This window comes from Canis aureus, chromosome 2 (assembly GCF_053574225.1).
Source record: "Canis aureus isolate CA01 chromosome 2, VMU_Caureus_v.1.0, whole genome shotgun sequence".
Lineage (NCBI taxonomy): Eukaryota > Metazoa > Chordata > Mammalia > Carnivora > Canidae > Canis > Canis aureus.
In genome coordinates, this window is record NC_135612.1 from 54,191,424 (window position 1) to 54,210,808 (window position 19,385).

General features: G+C 58.0%; 1 protein-coding gene across 4 annotated transcripts; it reads right to left on the bottom strand.

The window, feature by feature from the left end:
• Positions 1-697: 697 nt before the first annotated feature.
• FURIN (furin, paired basic amino acid cleaving enzyme) lies at positions 698-13,053 on the bottom strand. Of its 4 annotated transcripts, none has more exons than XM_077872327.1 (16): positions 12,977-13,053; positions 8,319-8,655; positions 7,821-7,919; positions 7,616-7,711; positions 7,139-7,267; positions 6,954-7,030; positions 6,570-6,658; positions 5,886-6,058; positions 5,034-5,246; positions 4,474-4,574; positions 4,247-4,350; positions 4,042-4,159; positions 3,759-3,938; positions 3,229-3,353; positions 3,009-3,119; positions 698-2,840 (listed from the first exon to the last, which is right to left on the bottom strand). In XM_077872327.1, the coding sequence occupies exons 2-16, from the start codon at positions 8,493-8,495 to the stop codon at positions 2,251-2,253; spliced, it is 2,382 nt and encodes a 793-aa protein (XP_077728453.1). In that variant the 5' UTR covers positions 8,496-8,655; positions 12,977-13,053; the 3' UTR covers positions 698-2,250. The 4 variants fall into 4 exon arrangements, with proteins under 4 accessions (XP_077728453.1, XP_077728445.1, XP_077728467.1 ...); XM_077872319.1 differs by lacking the exon at positions 12,977-13,053 and adding an exon at positions 12,187-12,341; XM_077872341.1 differs by lacking the exon at positions 12,977-13,053 and adding an exon at positions 12,187-12,341 and having other exon boundaries at positions 2,257-2,840; positions 3,013-3,119.
• Between the last annotated feature and the right edge of the window lie 6,332 nt (positions 13,054-19,385).

Consider the following 19,385-nt stretch of genomic DNA (forward strand, 5'->3'; position numbering starts at 1 on the left):
AGCGCCGGGGGGGGGGGGGGGGGAGGGGGGAGGGGGCGGGGGCGCGCGGCCAGGACGGGGAGGGGGCGGGGGCGGGGGCGGGGGCGCCTGCCCCGGGCCTCCCCACCCCGTCGGATTCCCCAAGGAGAGCTCAGGCGCCAGCCAACATTTGAATAAAAATTCCAAGTAAATATCCCCGAGGAGAGGCCTCCTTCTCCGGCGCAGGGCGCAGGTCCCGTGAAGCGGCCACCACTCCCCTACCCCAGGCAGGGGCTTCCTGTCCCAAGGGAAGCCCGGGCAGGGGAGGGGCCCCGGCCGCCAGTGGACAGGTATGGAGCTTCCTGAGCGGACACTGGCCGGCAAAAACCCTCCATCGCGGTTGGGTCAGGCCCCACCTAGACCTCAGCCTCCCCGCCTAGGGGATCCTGCTGGGGGGGTGGCACCCCAGGGGGTGGAAGTGCTCCACTTGTCCTACTCTTGGGGCTCACACGTCCCACACCCTGGGGCCTGTCTCCAGTTGCACCCTCCTTACACATCCCACTGCTCCCCAAAGGGGGCCCTAAAACTCTGTGGGAGAGGAACTTTGGAGACCTGACTTGGGCCCACTGTTGAGAGGCCCGTGGGACAGGCTAACTGGCCCCCATCCTGGCTCCGGTCCCAGCCGGGAGGCAGTCCCGGGGTCCTAGGAAGAACGACATCACCACACAGGAGACCAGGCCTGGTTTGCATAGTCTGCACGTTTAATCACTTTAAAACCTCTAACATTATCTCGTGTCCATTAAATAGAACCAACAATGCTGGGCCTGTTTAAATTACAAGAAAAAAAAAAAATCACTGGGCTCCAACCCAGTATCTTACAAAATCAGCCAGGCTGGCCACAAGGGTGGGGGGATGGGAGAGAAGAGGACACCCCTGGGCAGGTGGCTGGGTGCCAAGAAGGGCTAGGGGAGAGAAAGAAAAGAGGTCTCCCAGACAGGGAGGGGACTGATTGTCCTAATGGGAGGGGTGCGAAAGGCACGTCAGAAGAGGGGGACTTAAGGGGGCAGAACAGGTCAGTGCTTTCTCCACAAGGGCACAGTGTTGGGAGGGGGCTCAGTGCCACCACCTGCGCACCCCTGGCACTTGGAGAACCAGTGACCCATGAGCCCTTGGCACAATGAGCCCCATCTAAAACACGGATGACAGCCTGCCCCTCCCACCATGATCCCCTTTCCTAGGGCCCTACATGGCTTGCCCGCTGGCCTCTTCAGGACTTGGGGCTCTACTCCTCAATCTTCAGCAACATGCTGCAGCCCCCCACACCTCAGGGCCAGGGTAGCCGGGGGAACAGCAGAGTGGACAGTGGGTGTGGGAAGGTGGGTGGTCCAGCTGCTACCCCCATTAAAAATACAAAAAAAAAAAAAAAATCAGCATCTAAAGTGAAATAATCACAAAGTGAAAATATATCCTCAAACAGCCCCTGAGATCCCCACAGGGGAAAGCAGCATTGGGTGGGAGGCGGGAGAGGCCGGCCAGGCCACCGTCCCTCCCCACCACCCACCCAGGGGCTCCGGGACTGTGAGTGCCAACAGCCCAGGCAGCCCCGGGCTCAGAAAACAGGGACTTGGGCCCTGGCGGGAGGGGAGGGGGCCCGAGAAGGTAGGGCAGTCAGGACACCAGCACGGGGCTTGGCGGGTGGCCAGCTGTGGCAGAGATGGGCAGAGGGACATACGACTGCGCACGCACCCTGGAAGCACCTGCCTTGCCTTGGTCCCTTCCTTTGATCACCACTTCCTCAAGAGGCTCACCAGACATGGGGGACGGGGTTGGGGATACGAAAGCCCTTGGAGAGGTGGCCTCCTCCTTCCAATATCCCCTCGGCCAGCCTCCCTGCTGCCTGGATGGGGACCATTATTGCTTTAGAGGAACAGGGAAGGGACAAGAGCCACAGCCCGGGTCAGGATCCCGAAAGAGAAGGGCTGACCCTCTTCACTCCGCAGGGAACACTGGCTGGGGCCTGGACCTCAGAAAGCTGCCCTAAAGGTTCCACTCCTTTCTCCACACAGAAGAGGTGCTGGAGGTGGGGCGAGGCCCTTGCTCGCCCCCCCAGCTGTTCCTGGGGCCCCGCCTCCGGCAGCCAGGTGGCCCAAAGGTAGGGTGGGAAGGCAGTCTCTGCCCCTCCTGCCTCCCAGCTGGGGTCCAAACCCAGTCCCAAGATTAAAAAAATACTTTGGTGAATTAAAAAGTGCCCAAGGAAGGGATGGGCTTGAAGGGGCAGGCAGTAGGCGCTTGTCAAAGGGCGCTCTGGTCTTTGATAAAGGCGGTCCTCTCGCCCCGGCCCTCGTCCTCTTCTGAGTCAGATGGGCACTCTTCCTGCCAAGCTTCGGGGGGCAGCCCCTTATAGGATATGAGGCCACGGTCCATGGTGTACACCTTTACCCCCCGGAAGCTGAAGCCCGAGCGCAGCTGCAGAACCAGGAAGACAGTGACGAAGACCAGCACGATGAAGGCGCAGCTGAGGCCAGCCACCACCTCTGGCAGGTGCGAGGGTAGCAGGCCTGCCCGTGGCCGGGGCTCTGCCTCCACCTCTGCGGGTGGCCGGGGTGGCTGCTGCTGGGGTGACTCGCGGCTGCTCTGGCTCTGCCGGGAGCATGTCTGCTCCACAGGGTCCAGGGAGGCATGGCTGGGGCAGCTGAGGCAGTCCGTGGGGGCCAGCCCCTGGCATGTGGCACACGAGGTGTGGCAGGGGGCACAGACACTGGCCCGGATGATCTCCACATCGTTCTCGGTGCTATAGTGTGTGTCGAGGACTTGGGGAGTGAAGCCTGACGGGCAGTGCTGGACGCAGCTCTTCTGGTGCAGGGAGAAGCCTTCCTCGCACACTGCCAGCATGGGAGAGAAGGTGGGTGTCAGCCAAACTTTCAGCCCCAGAGTTATGGTCATCCTAAGGGCTCTTCAAACCCCTTCTCCACCTAGCACTGGGCTTTGGGACAGGTCCCCTCTGTACCCCCCAACCCTAACCCCAAACCCCAACAGCCACCACTACTGACCCACACAGGCCTGGCTGGTTGTGAGGGTCTTGCAGCCACTGCTCTCAGGAGGTGTGTGCAGCCCCTCAGGGGCTGTGCCGTACAGCACAAGGGTGAACTTGGTCAGTGTCCCTATTCCAAGGTAGGGGAGGAGGAAAGAGGGGTTAGGGAGCACTGGCACCACGGCCAGAATCCCAGAACCCACCAGCTCTCCTGCCCAGTCCTCAGGCATCCCTGGTACCATAGTTGTTGGCTTCGCTGGTGTTTTCAATCTCCAGAACCCACTCGCCAGAGGGGTCCTCATCCCAGGAATGGGTTGTCATGAAGGCCCAGTCATTAAACCCATCTGCGGAGTAGTCGTGAGGCCTAGGGGAAGAGGGTGTCCGTGACTGTTGGAGGCCTCTGGGAGACCCCAGCCAGGGGACGCCGAGGCCACAACACATGGACCATACGCCCTCCTCCAGCACAGCACCAACCCCACTGGGCAGGAAATGTCTATTGCTGCTTTCCAGTAGGCCAGATGTTCTCAGTCAGAGGATTCTGGAAACATGGAAGGTGCTTGCTGCGCACAGGCAGGCACACTACCAGCATGTGATGAGTAGAAGCCAGGGATCCCTTGAGTGTAGGACAGTCTCATAGAACAAAATCATCCGTCTCCTAAAGTGCCACCAGCACTCCCGAGAATGCAGTGGCTACTAAGACTGTGATGAGTCTAAGAATGTGTGTGAGTGGGAAGGACAGGACAAGCTGGGCAGGGGAGAAGACAAGCACCTGGCAGCCAGCAGGGTGGAACGGGTGCCCATGGGGCTGACCAGGTGGATGGCCAAGTCGCCACGGCGATTGTAGGACAGGGTGAGGCGGGCCTGTGCGTGCTCCAGCCGTGTGATGTGGCTGGGCTCCCCCAGGCAGGCGGTCACAGTCTTCCGCACCTCCAGCCGCTTCCCGATGTCCCTGTACAGACAGCAGCAGGGACGGTCTGCCAGCCTGCCCCAGAGGGCACCCCCTGTAACCCTCAGGCCCCACCCGCCCCTCCCAGCTGGGGTCCAGCCCTCACTTGGGTTCAGTGAGGATGTCAATGATGCATTTCCTCTGGGGGGGCACCGTCGTCCAGTTCTGGGCCAGGGTCACCATGGCACCTGCGTCCAACAGCCCGTAGCCATATGAATGGCTCACTGTGGGGCAGGGAAGGCGGGGTCAGCTGGGAGGCAGAGGGCCCCCACCTTACCCCGGTCCAGTGCACCAGGCCACCCTGTCCTCACCTTTCCGGCCCACACCATTGGTGGCCCAATCATTAGCATTGAGGTGAGCTGGCTTTGAGGTCTGTACCACCAGGTGCTGCATGTCTCGCCAGGTGAGGTTCTTACTGCAGAGGTGGGAAGGACAGGCCAGGGCTCAGTCTCCTTAGAGAGAAGGTGGAGACAAAAAGGGCTGCCCTGCAGGGGGCGCTGGTGGGGACAGGGTTGCTCCTCAGTCCCCAATGACTTACTTGGCTTCCAGGGTGAGGGCGATGATGCCAGCCGCCAAGGGGGCCGAGGCTGAGGTGCCAGTGTGAGACTCGGTACACTTCTGACGCAAGTCTGTGGTCACCTACCATGAGAACAGTGTTGGGCCTGTGATGGGTGCAGGGACTAGGAGGCTGCCTGCCCGCAGGCCCAGAGCACCAACAGACAGCAGGGGAGCCAGGGCCAGGACACCTCAGTCCCAGCTGCTGCCTCACTCACTGGCTGTGAACAGACCAATGCCTGGCCCTTTCTGGGCCTCAGTGTCCCAAGGTGCGAGGGGTTGAGCACCAGGCTGGAGACTATTCAGGGCCATGCACATCTTTAGACAGAGTCTACACTTCTCAAGGGTTTCAGACAGCCCCATGACCCCATTCTCAGTCCCAGTGAGCCCCCCAGCTCCCGTTCCGTGAGGCCTGAGCCACCAACCCCTGCCACTAGTGGTCTGGAAAGCCCCCGCCCTTCGCCCCCCCAGCCAGCAGGCAGCCCTATCTTCAGATCCTCCCACCCCCCCGCCAGCAGCCCCCTGAACCAGGGTGGGACTCACGATCTGCTTCTCGTTCTGGTTGCCACTGCTGTAGGTGCTGGCCAGCGTGGACGAGCAGGCCTCACTGTACCAGGGCACATTGCCGAGCTGCGTGGCGCTGCTGATGGACAGCGTGTAGATGCTGTTGGTGTAGCCGTCACAGTTGCAGCTGTCGTGCTCGCGGCCCCCGTTCCCCGAGGCCCACACAAAGATGGAGCCCAGTCCCCCGCGGCCCTGTGGACAGTGTGTGCCAGGGTCACTGGCAGGTGGGGCCTGGGGAGGCCTGGCGGGAGGGTGCTGCTGCTGGGGACTGGGAAGGCTGGGGCTCCATCCCCAAGGGCCCTTCCTCCACACCCCATGAGACCCCTGCTGGGTCAGGTGCTTGTGCTGGACAACAGACTTGGGCTGCTACCAAAATGTCCAGACTGGTGATTCCCAGGGGCTGGAATGATGGGCGATTTTTCACTTATTTTTCTTTTTTTCTGTACATCTAGTCCATTAACATTTTTTTTTTTTTTAGTCCATTAACATTTTAATAAATATGCCTTGTGTAAAATTAAAGTGTAACACAAGGGACGCCTAGGTGGCTCAGTGGTTGAGCGTTTGCCTTTGGCTCGGGCATGATCCCGGAATTCCGAGATCGAGTCCCACATCTGGTTTCCTGAATGGAGCCTGCTTCTCCCTCTGCCTGTGTCTCTGCCTCTCTCTCTCTGTCTCTTATGAATAAATAAAATCTTAAAAAAAATTAAAGTGTAACACAAGAATAAACTAACAAAAACAGGGAAACACAGGGAGAAAGCTAGGAGAGACAGTGCCCAGCCTCCTGGAGAGGCCAAGCCGGGACACCTCCTGAGGAATCCCGTGCCTCCGCACCTGGCTAACCCCCCGGAAGAAGGCCTCCTCGGCAAGGCGTGCAGGTCCATCCACGGTCTTGCCGTCATCCTCAGGACCCCAGCTGGCACTGTAGATGTGGATGTGGTTGGGATTCAGGCCCAGAGAGCGAGCCTCCACCGCGTCTGTCACCTCGCCGTCCAGCATGCGCACCCCTGGCCGTGGAGGGGGGTGAGGAGAGGGATACTGCGTGGGTCTAGCTTCTAGGGGCACCCCCCCCAAAGCACACCCAGCCCTGCACCTAGAGGACACGCAGGGGAAGGCAGAGGCCAGTGCTGGGAAACCCTGAGCCCTAACTCCCTGGCCTGCCTCTGGCTCTCCAGGGCAAGACCCCAAATGGAGAGAGAACACATCCTGCCTTCAACCACATATCCTGGCTTAGAATGAGCCTCTGCATTCTTAAGGGACCGTGATGATCAAACCCTGCCATGTAAGATGTCAGAGGATTCAGGGAGGATCCTGCTAAGAAACCCTCGCCCTGCCCCACAGCACAGGGCCACCAGCACTGGTGGCCTGGCTTGAGTTGTCAAAGATTCTCTAAGGAACAGCCGTGTGGTCAAAAGGATCCCCAGTGGCAAAGTGTCAGGCACTGGCCAGACGGTAAGCAGGTAGAGAAGATCCCAAAGGGCCCTCCCAAAGGACAGGGCTGTCAAGTCCCACACCCACCTCCAATACGGGCATTGTAGGCCACGCCAACACCACAGACACCGTTGTTGGCCACTGCGGCCACCTCGCCTGCACACCGTGTGCCATGCCTGCCGGGACCAACAGCATGACATTAGCAGCGGAAAGAACATGGCAGGTGCAGCCTGAGGAATAGGACGGATCAGCATCCCCCTCCCCCACCAGCCACGATCACTGCCCCACCTGTGTGTACAGTCCCCTCCCACAATGTCCACTCTGTGGCCACCTCTACTCTGAGCAAAACTGGAGCAGGACTATGGGAACTTCAGCCTACTGGGGGAGCAGGTCTTAACCCAGGATCAACCCTGCTTCCTCAGTACAAGAGAAGAGAGGTAAGGCAGGGGCCAGGGGCCTGCCATCACTTACCTATTATCATTCATCTGTGTGTACCGAGGCTGGGGGTCAGGGTCCTGGTCATTAACATCAAAGCTGGCCCCAGGATCCTGGAGAGGACATGGCCATCATCAGGAGCAGTCTGACTGTAGCTGGCAGGGCAGGACTACCAAGACACCCCTCAAGAGGGATTGTGCCTCCCTCCCCCACCTCCTCACATAATTGCCTGCCAAGTCTGGATGGTTCTTCTCGATGCCGTCGTCCAGAATGGAGACCACAATGCCATGCCCCGTGTAGCCCTGAGCCCAGGCCTCCTTCACGTTCAGGTCCCGCTGGGTGACACCAGACTGCAGAGACACCAACCCCAGCACTCCAGGACTTACAGGATGTGACTGGTTGTGTGAGATTAGGGGGACCCCCGAGGAATCCCTTCACTGCCCCTAAAACCTCTTTCTCCATCTGCCCCTGCTCCTGCAATGCTAGCCTTGGTCAGCTGGGTTCCATGGAAGTGTAAAGAACTCTGAATGGGCAACCCCCAGGCTTAGCAGGAAGGGCTGGGGAGACAGGGCTTGGCAGACAGAAAGAGGAAGAATGAGGGGAGGCCGCCAAGTCAGCCTCATTCTCCCATGAAAGCCCTCAGTGGCCGGATGGATACTGCCAGGGAGGAGGACCCATGACCTGAGGAAGCAACGTACCAGGTACCACTGCTGGGGAAATTTGGGGTCTGTGGGCTCCTGGTACACATCCCGTTTGATCCTTCGCTTTGCCACCTGCTGCTCCAGCCACTGCACCTGTGACAGAGTGTGGGGGGGGCATGTGGGCAGAGGAGGGAAGGCCAGGAGAGGCTCCAGAGAGGGGGAAGGGAAGGGTGGCAGCAAGAGGGGCTGGGGCCGCACTCACTTGAGGCTCCCTCTGCAGCCGGCTGTGCCGCGGGCGGTGAGGCGACAGGGACCGCTTTGTCACCGCTCGATGCCAGAAGTGGTAATAGTCGCCGAAGATCTGCAACGGAGCAGGGAGACTGAGCTAGGCTTTCCATCTGTCAGTCCCTGGGGAGGCAGCGGACGGGGGTGGACAACCGGGCTGCAAGGGGAGGCTTGCAACGGCAGGGGGTGGTAGGGCATCTGTTCCCTGCCCAGGACCCCGCGAGGAGGTGCAGGGCACGGAGAGGGACTCACCCTCCCTGGGACAGTCTGCTCCTCCGAACAACCTATGTCAGAAGCCCAAGAGCAGGAGGAGCCACTGCTCCCATCCCCCTTGCCACCCAGAACGTGCCTACTCCCCAGATGGCCGGAGAAGATCAGCCACAGCTCCTGGTCCTGGTGCCTGAACCCCTGCCCTCACCAACCCCACCGCAGTGAACACCCTATGCCTAGGCCAGCAGGCAGTCAGAGCACCTACCTGACCCAAGTTGAGGAAGCCGTGCTTGCGTGCCAGGCTGTCAGCCACGGCTGGGCCTCCGGGAATGTGCACAGCCCAGGTGTTGGTGTAGACCTTCTGGCCACGGGCGTCGGCTGCCAGCAGGACCAAGGCTCCTGCTGCTGCTACCACCCATAGCAACCAGGGCCTCAGCTCCATGGGGGGGACAGGTGGCCGGGACCCCGGAGCCCCCGTCTCCTTGGCCTGGTCACAGGGCCTCGGCTCCCGCGTGCCTGCTCACTGCCTGTGGCCCGGGGCTGACTGGTGGGGGCATGGGGCCGAGCAGGGCAGGGCTGTGAGGGGAGGAGGGCTGCCGGCTCTGAGGGAACAAGGGAGGAAGAGGGGGAGACAGTCGGTCACCCCAGCCACGTGCTAAAGCTGCCTTCCCACCCCATGGCTCAATCCAGGCCTGCAAAGGGCCCCGGGGGAGATGGGGGGAATCCAGCTCCCCGCCAGGTCAGCCAGCCAGCCAGATGGACGGACCCCCTCCACACAGACACACAGACACACACACACACACACACACACGGCTCCTAAGCCTCCTTCCACACAAGAATACGGAAGTGGGATGAAGAGTATCAGGCTTGAGTCATCCAAAATCAGAAACAACAACAGAATAAATGTTCACCACAAAGTAAGAAAGACATGGGTTATAACGCAGTATGTCTACACATGACCCCATTTTGTTTTTAAAGAACTATTTATACATGTATACTTATATATAGCCACAAAACAAAATCTGGAAGAACACATGCTGAAACGTTAACGATTCTCTCAAGATGGTGACGATTACAAATAACTGTTATTTTCTTCTTTGTATCATTATATATTTTCCAAATTCCGAGGTACATTTTATAAAATGTTGGCTTCTCAAAGTTTTTTAATGGGTGGTGTCTACACAGCTCACTAGGGTTTCCTGGCCCAGCAAAGCAGACCCAGCCACAGGGAGTTACCTGCAAAGACCCACAGCCCCTGGGAAGAAACACTGGGTGACCCTCAGAGGGATGGGGTTTTGGGGGCCAAACACAGAGATTCCTGTGGAGGACTTCACCTCCCTCCACAGGTAGCCCCCAGACTGGTGACCATCAGCAAAGTCAAGGACCCAGCCTCTTTTAGGCTGTTTCCTGGGGAACACTGGGGCCGCCAGCCCTGCCTGAAGCGGGCCTAGGCGCAGAGGCCCCCAGCAGCCCCCTAGCACTCCACGCCCACCAGCCTTGCGTAATCTGAGCCCAGGCAGCCAGGGCAAACACTGGCTGCTGAGCCAGGAGCGCCAAGGTGAGGCTGAATCAATAGTCTGCGTGTTGTTTTTCCTCCTTCAGCAAACAGACAGCAGGACCTCTCTGCCCGGGGCCACATAACTGTCCCCACTTAGGGCCCCTGACTAGCTAGAAGCCAAGCCCCTGGGGTGGGGAGAGGCTGGGGTAGGCCCCAGCGGGGCTGCTGGAGGTATCCTGTCTCAGTGCCAAGCTCATTGAGCAGACAGCCTGCCCACAGGGCCCCGGATGCCCCCACCACTCCCAACCCCAAAGGAGGCCACGCTACCACACAGCAAAAATGAAGCTCCCCAGCTCACCCAGGCAGAGGGAAGCTGGGCAGGTGGCCTCCTCACTGGGAAACCTTGCTTCTCCAGGGGCTCCCCTCAGCCACGACCAGTCTCCCTGGCTGCTCCTACTGCAGTCCCATCCTGCAGGCTGGGAGGGACTCAACACACAATTCCCAGAGTATTTTCAGTTTACACCAAAATAACCTGACAGCTGATGGCAGGAGGCATCCACAGTACCACTCCTCCTCACCCTGGATGGGGCAGAGTCCATGGGGCTCCAGGACAGGCCCATGATGCCTTGGGCCACCAAGTTCCGGAAAGTCAGTCTTAGCAATGGCTGCGTGGCCAAACATAGGTCCTAGGGTGTGAAGAGACCCCAAGTGCCTCATTTAATAGAGGTGGGGCTCTGAGGGCAGAGCCAGATAGGAACAAAGCTTCTTCTGCCCACTGCAATAGTCACCACATGGGTGTAGATGGCAATTAAGCCGCCCCAGACCACAGCGCTGTGAGCTCCGCCGAAGCCCCCAAAACCAAGACAGGCTCATCTGGGTCCAGCCCAGGTTCTAGCACATTGTGAATGGAGCTGCAGCTGCTCAGCATTAAAGGTGATTAACCAATTATTTAATTACCCTGCAGCACCCAAAGAGAAAGCAGGCCTCAGGACAACCCAACAATCCCCCAAGAAAGGGCCTGCCTCCCTTGGCCCAGCATCCCTGGCCACGGTGAGCTGTGGATATGGCTTCCATAGAGCCCTGAAGCCCCTGGACAGCCCTCCCTCAGCATCCCGGAGGGAGGGAAGATCCCTACCCACTCCCCTCCCAAAAGAGCAGGCGCTGAGAACAATGAATGAATGGGCTTCTCCCCACCCCCATCCCAGACTCTGACTCACCCTCTGAGTCCCAGTTCTGCTTAAACCCCCCAGGCTTGCTGTATTTCTAGCCTCCTTCGATGCCCCCTCACATGGGACTCCATGTCCCCTCACATGGGACTCATGGGACTCGGCTCTGTGCTGTGGGCACAGAGAAAGCTGGGAGTGCTCTTTCTGGCTGTGTTCTAAGGTCTCCGGAACCTCCAACACAGATGGCCACTCTGAAGCATCAAACTGAACCTACCCCCAGGTCCGGCTGCTGTTTCCCAGGCACTGAGGGTCTGGTGTGGATAGGATCCAGTCTCTCTTTCCAGCAGATAGCAAGCCAGGTCCTGTTACAGGCACCCTGAGGCTCCCCTGAAATTCTGATTTCCAGTCCTTGCTCAAACTACTCATTTGCTGTGTGATCTCAAACAAGTAACTTCCTCTCTCTGGGCCTCAATTTCCCTGGTGGTAAAAACTGCTAGACCCGAGATTGTCAAACTTTTTTTTTTTTTAAAGCCACATAATCCTTTTATTTAAAAAAATCAAATCTTAGGTGGAAACCCCATATAGGAAACAGTAAAATCTGGGCTGCTCTGGTTGAGACACGTCAAGCTTGGCTACTCTTTCTGCACTGTGTCCACACCTGGCCAGCAGCTGCCCAGCCCTCACCAGGCCCCCACACCTGGGCTCGCCCTCACACTTCCCAAGTCAAAAATAGAATTCCCACACCTTCCCCGGGGCAGAGGGTCCGCGCCCCCCGCCCCCTCGGGGCTCGTGGAGAGCAGGTACCGACCAGGCACAGTGACTGCTGTCAGACCTGTCTGGCAGGCAGGCAGCCCCGCAGTCGGGCCACCCCACGAGGGAAGCAGGGGCCTGAGCCAGGCCGCGGCGGGAGGTAGCCCCAGCAGCGACCCGCGCCCTGAGCCAGCCCGGCCAGCCCGCGGAGCCCGCACCTGAGCCTCGGTCGCCCAGGTGTGCGGGCGGGGGCGAGGCCGGGCCCGGAATCACCCCCTCCGCGACCGCGGGGCTGGCGGGGCTGGGGAGCCGGCGGCGGCCCCCGGCGGCCCGCGGAGGGGCGGGAGCGCCGGCGCCTCTGGGATTCTCTCCCCATCCCGCCCCCAGCGGGGGCCCCGCGGACGCTTCCTGAGGTCAGAGGGCTCGCCCCGGCCCCGAGCGGAAAAGTACCGGCACCGGCAGGGCCCGGGGGCCGAGGCGGGCCCGGCGCGCTCAGGTGGGCTGCGGGGCGCCCTTCCTGCTCCCCGCGGCTCCACCCTCGGGCCGGCCCCCGGGCCAGGTCCCAACGCCTGGCGGGCAGCGGGGGCCGCGGGGCCCGGGTCAGCGCCGCCCCGACCCTCCCGCCCGGGCGCCGGGACGCCGGGGCCGCGGAGCCCACTCCCGGCGCACAGCGGCCCAGTCCGGCCGGCTCTCCCCGGGCCCGGCGCCCTCCTGCTTACCCGAGGGAGCCCAGGCGGGTAACTTTTCCAGGCGAGCGCCGCGGCGGCTCGGGCGCCCCTCGGCCGAGCGGAGAGCCCGGCGGCGGGGGCCTGGGCTCGGCGCCGTCCCCGCGCCCAGCAGCAGCGTCACCGCGCGGAGGCGGGGAGGCGCGGCGGGCGGCCTCGGCCCGGCCCGCGACCAGGGCAGGGCTCGGCCTGGGCTCGGGCTCCAGCGCGGGCGGGGGCAGCGCCGGGCCGCGGCGACGCTGCTTGTTTACTCCGGCCGCTGTCAGCGGCTGCGGCGGCCCGGGCTCCTCCTCCTCCGCCGCCGCGCCCCTCCCCCTCGCGGCGCCACCTCCGCGCTCCCGGCCCGCGGCCGCCGCCGCCCGCCGCCCGCCCATGCCGCTCGCGCCCCGGCCCGCGTTCGTAGCTCCGGGCCCCGAGCCCAGGCCCTGCGGCCTTCTGCGGCGCCCGCTGCCTCCGGCGCCCGGTAGGGGCAGGTAGGAAGTGGGGCCGGAGATCCCAAAGCCCCGGCGGCCGCCTGGCGCGTCCCCCACCCCCACCTCCCCGGCCCAGCGGCCCGCGCCCCCCCCCCCCCGCCCCCGGCTCTGCGCCTCCGGAGCTCCCCGGGCGGGCGGCCGCGGAGACCCGAACCCGGACCCTGGGCTGGGGCTGTCGGAGGCTTGAGGACGCGCTCAGTGTCGGCTGGCTTGTGGGCGACCTGGCCCTCTCCCCACCCACCCCCACGACCGCCCCAGTCCTGAGCCGTGAATTTGGGCATGACCAGGTTGAGTGTCCTGGGGTGACCGACCTGGGGTAGCCCCCTCTGAGGTCAGACTTGAGCGAGGCGGGGCGCACCTTCCCAGGGCCTACTGTTGGAGGAGTCACGACTGTTTGCATCTATATAGACAGGTGGAGAAGCTGAGCCAATAGCCCACGCCTTTTACTTTTTTTTTTTACCTTTTTTTTTTTTTTTTTTTTTTTTAACCCCAACTGGGGGATCCCTGAGTGGCTCAGCGGTTTGGCGCCTGCCTTTGGCCCAGGGCGCGATCTTGGGAGTCCCGGGATCGAGCCCCACGTCAGGCTCCTGGCATGGAGCCTGCTTCTCCCTCCTCCTGTGTCTCTGCCTCTCTTTCTCTATGTCTATCATAAATAAATAAATCTAAAAAAAAAAAAAACCAACTGCAGGGCACTTTACATTACCTCCTTCTTACATACATTATTTAATCCACATAATCCTTCCAGGCTGACATTATTAATCCCATTTTACAGATAAGGAAACTGAGGAGCCAAAGTTAAACCATTTGCCCGAGGTCCCCCAACTAGCAGGCCTCAGAGCCTGGATGAGATCTGGGGCTTTGGCGGAGCTCGGATCCAAGCTACTTGCAATATACCAACCGGCTCCTCTCCCTCCCTGGGTCCCTGCCCTAGAAAACGTCTGTGCTACTTGGCTGAGGCCGCCACTGCTTGAGCTGAGAAAAAAAAGGGGAAATGTGGCCAAAAGCTCCCTGGGCTGGGTTATTCCAAGGTCGCAGAGCAGTCTCTGTCCATCCTGTCCTGCTCCCTGTGAGATTACCTGGCCGCACAGAATTATGTGGCCTCCTTAACACAGGGGGTAATGGCAAAACCCAACACCACCCGGTACTTACTATGAGCCAGGTGCTATTCTCAGCTCTTTCCATGTGTTAACTTATTTCTGCCTCCCTGCAACCCCCACGAGGTGGGTACAATTTGGCACCGTTTATGTAGCACTGTCTGCATTTACCAAAGAGGAAACTGAGGCCCAGAGACGTCAAGTAATATCCCCAAGGTAACTGTGTGGCAAATCAACTGGCAAGCCTGGGTTCTGATGCCTGTGGCGCTTTTTCATCCTCTGCCACCTTAGGTTAACTTCATTCTGAGAGCCTCCATTTACTCCTCAGTAAGGTGGAGATGATATTCAGCTAATGCGATGAGGTACCACGAACACCCTTTCAAATGCGGCAAAAACTGGAGCCTCAGGTTACGTACGACATGAGGTCCTGAAAGTCTGGACTTGGGAGCTGAGTCTGGTTCGCTGCTCTCGGGCTCGGGGTGGGAACTTCCCTCCCAAGAAGCTGAGACTCCGTATGGGCCACCCTGGGGTAGCCCCACCAGCAGCAGCCACATTTGGGAGAACAATGCTTGTGCAGAGGGAGGCAGGAAGTGAGTCATGGTTCTTCCTCAGTCCGTGAGCAAGAGAACCCCATTGAGGGGAAATTGGGACAGGGCTAGCCCCACCTAGGCTCGGAGTCCCCTGGTGCCCTTCCCTCTTGTCCTCTGGCCTAGAAAAAAGGTCAACACAGAAAGAAAGCTATTCTGGCTGCCTCCAGGGGCCCCACCCATCCCGGAGGCTGGCCCCAGGGGACTGCAGCGGGTCTCAGGAGGAGGAGGAGGGGCTAGCCCTGTCTCAGATGGCTGCCACCCCTGCAGCTGCCTCTCCCATCCCGCCTTTGGCATGAGGTGCAATTCTTTAGGCTGCGTTGCTCAGAGGTGCATCGCTTGAAGGAAGGAGCGGGGAGAGGATTGAGCGAGTGAGCACCCGTCCTTACTTTGCCCAGAGCATCTTTGCCCCTGTCTCTATTTGGGAGTTTCACATAAAAATGTATTTTAAGACACTCCTCTGCCAAGAGCTCGGAAGCAACCCTCCTTGAGATGAGACTCCTCCAGAGAGAATCCCACCTTGCCACAGCTGGTGACTGTTAGCCAACTTCTTCCTTTATCTCCCCCAAACAAGTCCTGGGGGCATGTATTATTCTTTTGATCACACCCAACGGTTTATACGTTTATATGAGGCCGAGGCTGGCTGTAAGGCCTGAGAGAGCTAAATTGCCCCCAACTTAGGGCCTTAAGAGCCCTAGGGTCTCAGGGTCCGGTTCACAGTTTTACAGTTTTACACAGCAGTTGATAGGATGGTGGTGCCATGTGACAGAAACCTGCAGCAGGAAGGCCTGGGGGTGGGGGTGGGAGTGGGGAAACAAGGCCTGATGGGTAAGTCCTGAGGGGCAAAGGGGCTCTGAAGGGGGTTGCCACCTTCCCAGCAAGGCTCTCAGAGGGAGGATCCAGCCAGCCAGGCCTCCCTTTATCTTCGAATTGGGGCCAATCAGCAAGGCTCCTGAAAACAACCAAGGTCTTCGGTCTTGTAGCTCCATCCACCTAGGCACTCCCATGTCCCCTGGAGTGCTCTGGGGTTTCTCTTCTCCCCAGATCTCCTCCCCACTCTGAGGGCACCTCAGAGCCCTCCGCAGCAGCACTCACACCTGGTTTTAATCAAGATGTCCACACCCCTTTCGTACATGCATGGAAGGGCACATGACAAAATGTAACTGGTACCTTTTCTGAAAGGATGGGATTTTGAGAGCTTTTTGTTTTCTTACTTTTTGCTTACATGCATTTTTCAGGAATGTTTACGGTAACTTTTATAATCAAATAATTAAATCTTTAAGTCATGCAAAATTGAATAAAGCATGCCCATACTTCACCAGCTAGCACCAGAACACCTGGAATCCGTCCTGAGCACCATCGCAGCCGGAGCAACAGCCAGGCTCCTCCTATCTGGTCATAGGGCAGGGCCTATCCAAGTTCTGGCTAAACCACTTTGGGAAATCCTCCTTTATATGACAGGGAAACGGTGTCTGTGGGTGGGGGGAGGAGCCAGAAATGATTGGGTGGTGACATCTGGTCTCGCTGGGACAGGATCCCAGCATGGCCAGCCCTCCTCATTTTCCTAGTTATTGGTGGTGGGGGGGGGGGGAGGTGTTGTGCTTACCTTTGCCTGTGTAGCCACATCCCAAAGTCATTTACCGGCTTAATGGCTTCCCTCTGCCCTCTGTGTGTCTTCTTCCTTGACTTCTGGTACCCAGCCAGTGTTACCCACTATTGGGCACCTAATAGATGCTTTGGGTGCAGTCCTACCTGGCAGACATTCACTGAGCACCTGTTGAATGCAGGGCCCCGGTGCCTGAGAGACCTGAGTTCCTTAGTGCTTGTCCTTGGGAAGCCAGCGACCACGTCTGCTAAGGTTGGAAGCAGGTGCCTGCGAGCACATCAGTGTTTTCGAAAACCTGCACCCTCCTGTGTCCTTGCAACTGTGACAAATCCCTGCTCTTCCTTCTCCTTCCCAATCCAGAAAAGTAAAACTGTCCATTTTCATGACTTCTTGTTCAGTTTTCCAATCAGTTTGTCACCCGGAATGGGGTTTTTCAACCTCAGTGCTCTTGATACCTTGGGCCATCAGATCATTCTTTTTTGTGGGGATTGTCCTGTGTACCGTACGATGTTTAGCAATATCACTGGTCTCTACACACCAGGTGCCTGTAGCACCATCACCCCATCGTGACAGCCAAAAAACCATCCCCAGACACCGTCTAATGTCCCCGGGGAAGAGGGGGGCAGAGCCGCCCCCAGCAGAGAGCCACTAGTCCAGAGTGAGGAATGGGAATGGGGCAGGAGGTGGATGGTATGCCAGGGTTCAAAGCAACAGGAGTTGACAGCTGGCAGTAAGGGAGAAAACTGCCAGACTCCAAACTCCCTGGCACGGCAGCACAACAATAGGGCCATTTAGTATCCAGGGCAAACGGTCCTATGTATCTCTCTACAGCACCTCTTTAGTAACAGCAGATAATACTGCATCAAGGAAAGAACAATCATATTGATCACACTGTTGACTAAGGTAGGGGAGACAGCTTTGCATTAAATATGTATTTAGAAAGCAGATTGGACCAGGCACCTGGGTGGCTCAGTGGGTGAGCGTCTGCCTTTGGCTCAGGGTCATGATCCCTGGTCCTGGGATCGAGTCCCACATCAGGCTCCCCACAGGGAATTTGCTTCTCCCTCTGCCTAAGTGTCTCTGTGACTCTCATGAATAAATAAATAAAATCTTTGGGGGAAAAAAAAAAGAAAGCGAATTTGGTACCAATGGACAGACCTCTTCATTATCTTGATTGTGTTGAGGGTTCTGTGGGTGTATCCAGATGTCAAAATGGATCAGTTTGTATGTTTTTTTTTTTTTAAGATTTTATTTATCTATTCATGAGAGACACCGAGAGAGAGGCAGAGACATAGGCAGAGGGAGAAGCAGGCTCCATGCAAGGAGCCCGATGTGGGACTCGATCCCAGGTCTCTAGGATCACGCCCTGGGCCGAAGATAGGCACCAAACCGCTGAGCCACCCAGGGATCCCCAGTTTGTATGTTTTAAATATGTGCAGTTTATAGTGTGTCAGTCATATCTTGATTAATCTGTTTTTAAAGTATCTTTAATTGTTGAAGTTTTCGTGGTTAGAAGGCATTATTTTGAAAGTTTACTAACATGCCTGTTTCCTGACTGTGCCAGATAAATTGGGGGCACTTAAGATCAGTGTAGTACTTAAGAAAACAGAAGAAAAGACATCATGGGCCTCAAGGCTGGCCTGAGAAAGGAGAGAAAGCCAGCGTGAAGCCAGTGAGAGCCCAGCCCCCAGCTCAGAGGAAGTGCTGGAGTGTTGGCCTCAGGTGATGCTATCAAACCAATGTGTCTGGAACCATATGATCAGGGGCTTGGGGAAATGAAATGACAAACAAACTGCTGGCTGCCAGGAAGGGAACAGATGATTCTGGACCTTATGGACTCCTCCACTAACTTTAATCGCTAAAACAAACATTGCTGAGGAGAAAGTCGGTTAATACCTGGAGGAGAGCAGGCACTATTGCTCAGAGGGGCGCGGTACCCCCCCACCCAGGAGCAGAGAGCCAGTATAGGAGCCATTGACACATCAAAGGCACCAGCGCTAGTGCCCAAAGGGGTGCACTTGGCAGGGTGGGGTGCTGGAGATGAACAGGAGGGAGAGCCATTGCAAACAGTGAGGGACTTTGAGAGCTTTTTTAGCTGATGGAGACCTCCAACCAAGGTTCTCAAGAAGCCATGAGTGAAGCGGGGGAGCAAGGAGAGGACTCCGGGTGAGGATAAGGTATTGGGACCATGAAAACCTGTGTTTGGAGGGTTATTGTGCACCAGGCATTTCATACATTTGTGCCTTAGACATTGTTTGAGCACCTGCTGAGGGCAGACTCTCCTCCAGTGCTCCAGTTGTGGTAAGGGAGGCAGACAACAGTAAGCCAGGTTGTAGGAGAAGTTCAGGTCATCGTTAGGTACTCTGGAACACAAATAATAAAGAGGGTAATGTGGTTATGTCAGGGGGACGTCTTCCTGAACCACATCTATGTGGGCATCCTAGCAAGTGACTTGGCAACAAGGGCTGCTTTGAGTTAATGCCTGAAAGTCACAGAGCACTTGTTCACTGATGCCGTGACTATGCTAAGCGCTTTATGCTGGTTGTTTCATTGCTCAGAACACCCCTGAGGCAGGCTCTGTTATTATCTCCATCTTACAGATTAGGAAACTGAGGTCTAGACAGCTTGCTGGGAGTCATAGTTAAGAAGAGGGAGACCCACGATATGAACTTAGGGACCCGTAATGGAAAGCCGACATACTTAAACAAACCACGCAGCTTTCTGCTTCTAGAAGTGAACCATGGCTGAATCAGAAGCCAGGTTCCCTCAGGCATCATGGTGCAGGCTGCCCGGCTGTGACTCACTTTTGGCTCTTCCTTGGACAAGGCCTGCCTGTGTCCTCCCCGCCATACACACTGCTGATTCTCTAATGTGTGTCCGGCTGAACTGCTGAACTGCCCTTCCCCCACACAAACCTTGCAAGACGCCTCCCAGGTGTTCTGGTTATCCATCCAAACCCAGCTCTGAATGCCCCCCAGGCAAAATAGGTCACCTCCTGGGGCCCCAGTCCCCTCCTCCGTAAAATGGGGTAAAAATCTACCCAACTCATCAGGTGATGCCTGTAAAGTGCTCGGCACAGCACCTGGCCAGAATCGATGGCCTCTGTGATTAAGTGGCCTCCTCCTCCTCCTTTCTGAAGCAGGAATGCTCTCCTGATGCTTCTACATTGGCCTAAAACCAGGCTTTCGGGCATGAAATCTCTTGCCTCATTGCAGCTCTTCTTCTGGGGCCATCAGACTAATTTTTTTCCTAGACAGGAGCGCTAGTAGCCTCCTCACACTGCTGTCTGTGCTCAAAGCAGCCTTTGGTATGGCCTGGTCCCTGGGGTTCCTGCAAGGTGACTTGTACCCATTCTGCGAGCTATCTGTTCTTTTCACCTCTTATCTCTGAGTTCAGAGATCAGCAGACAGTCCTGTGAGACAGTGCTTCCTGA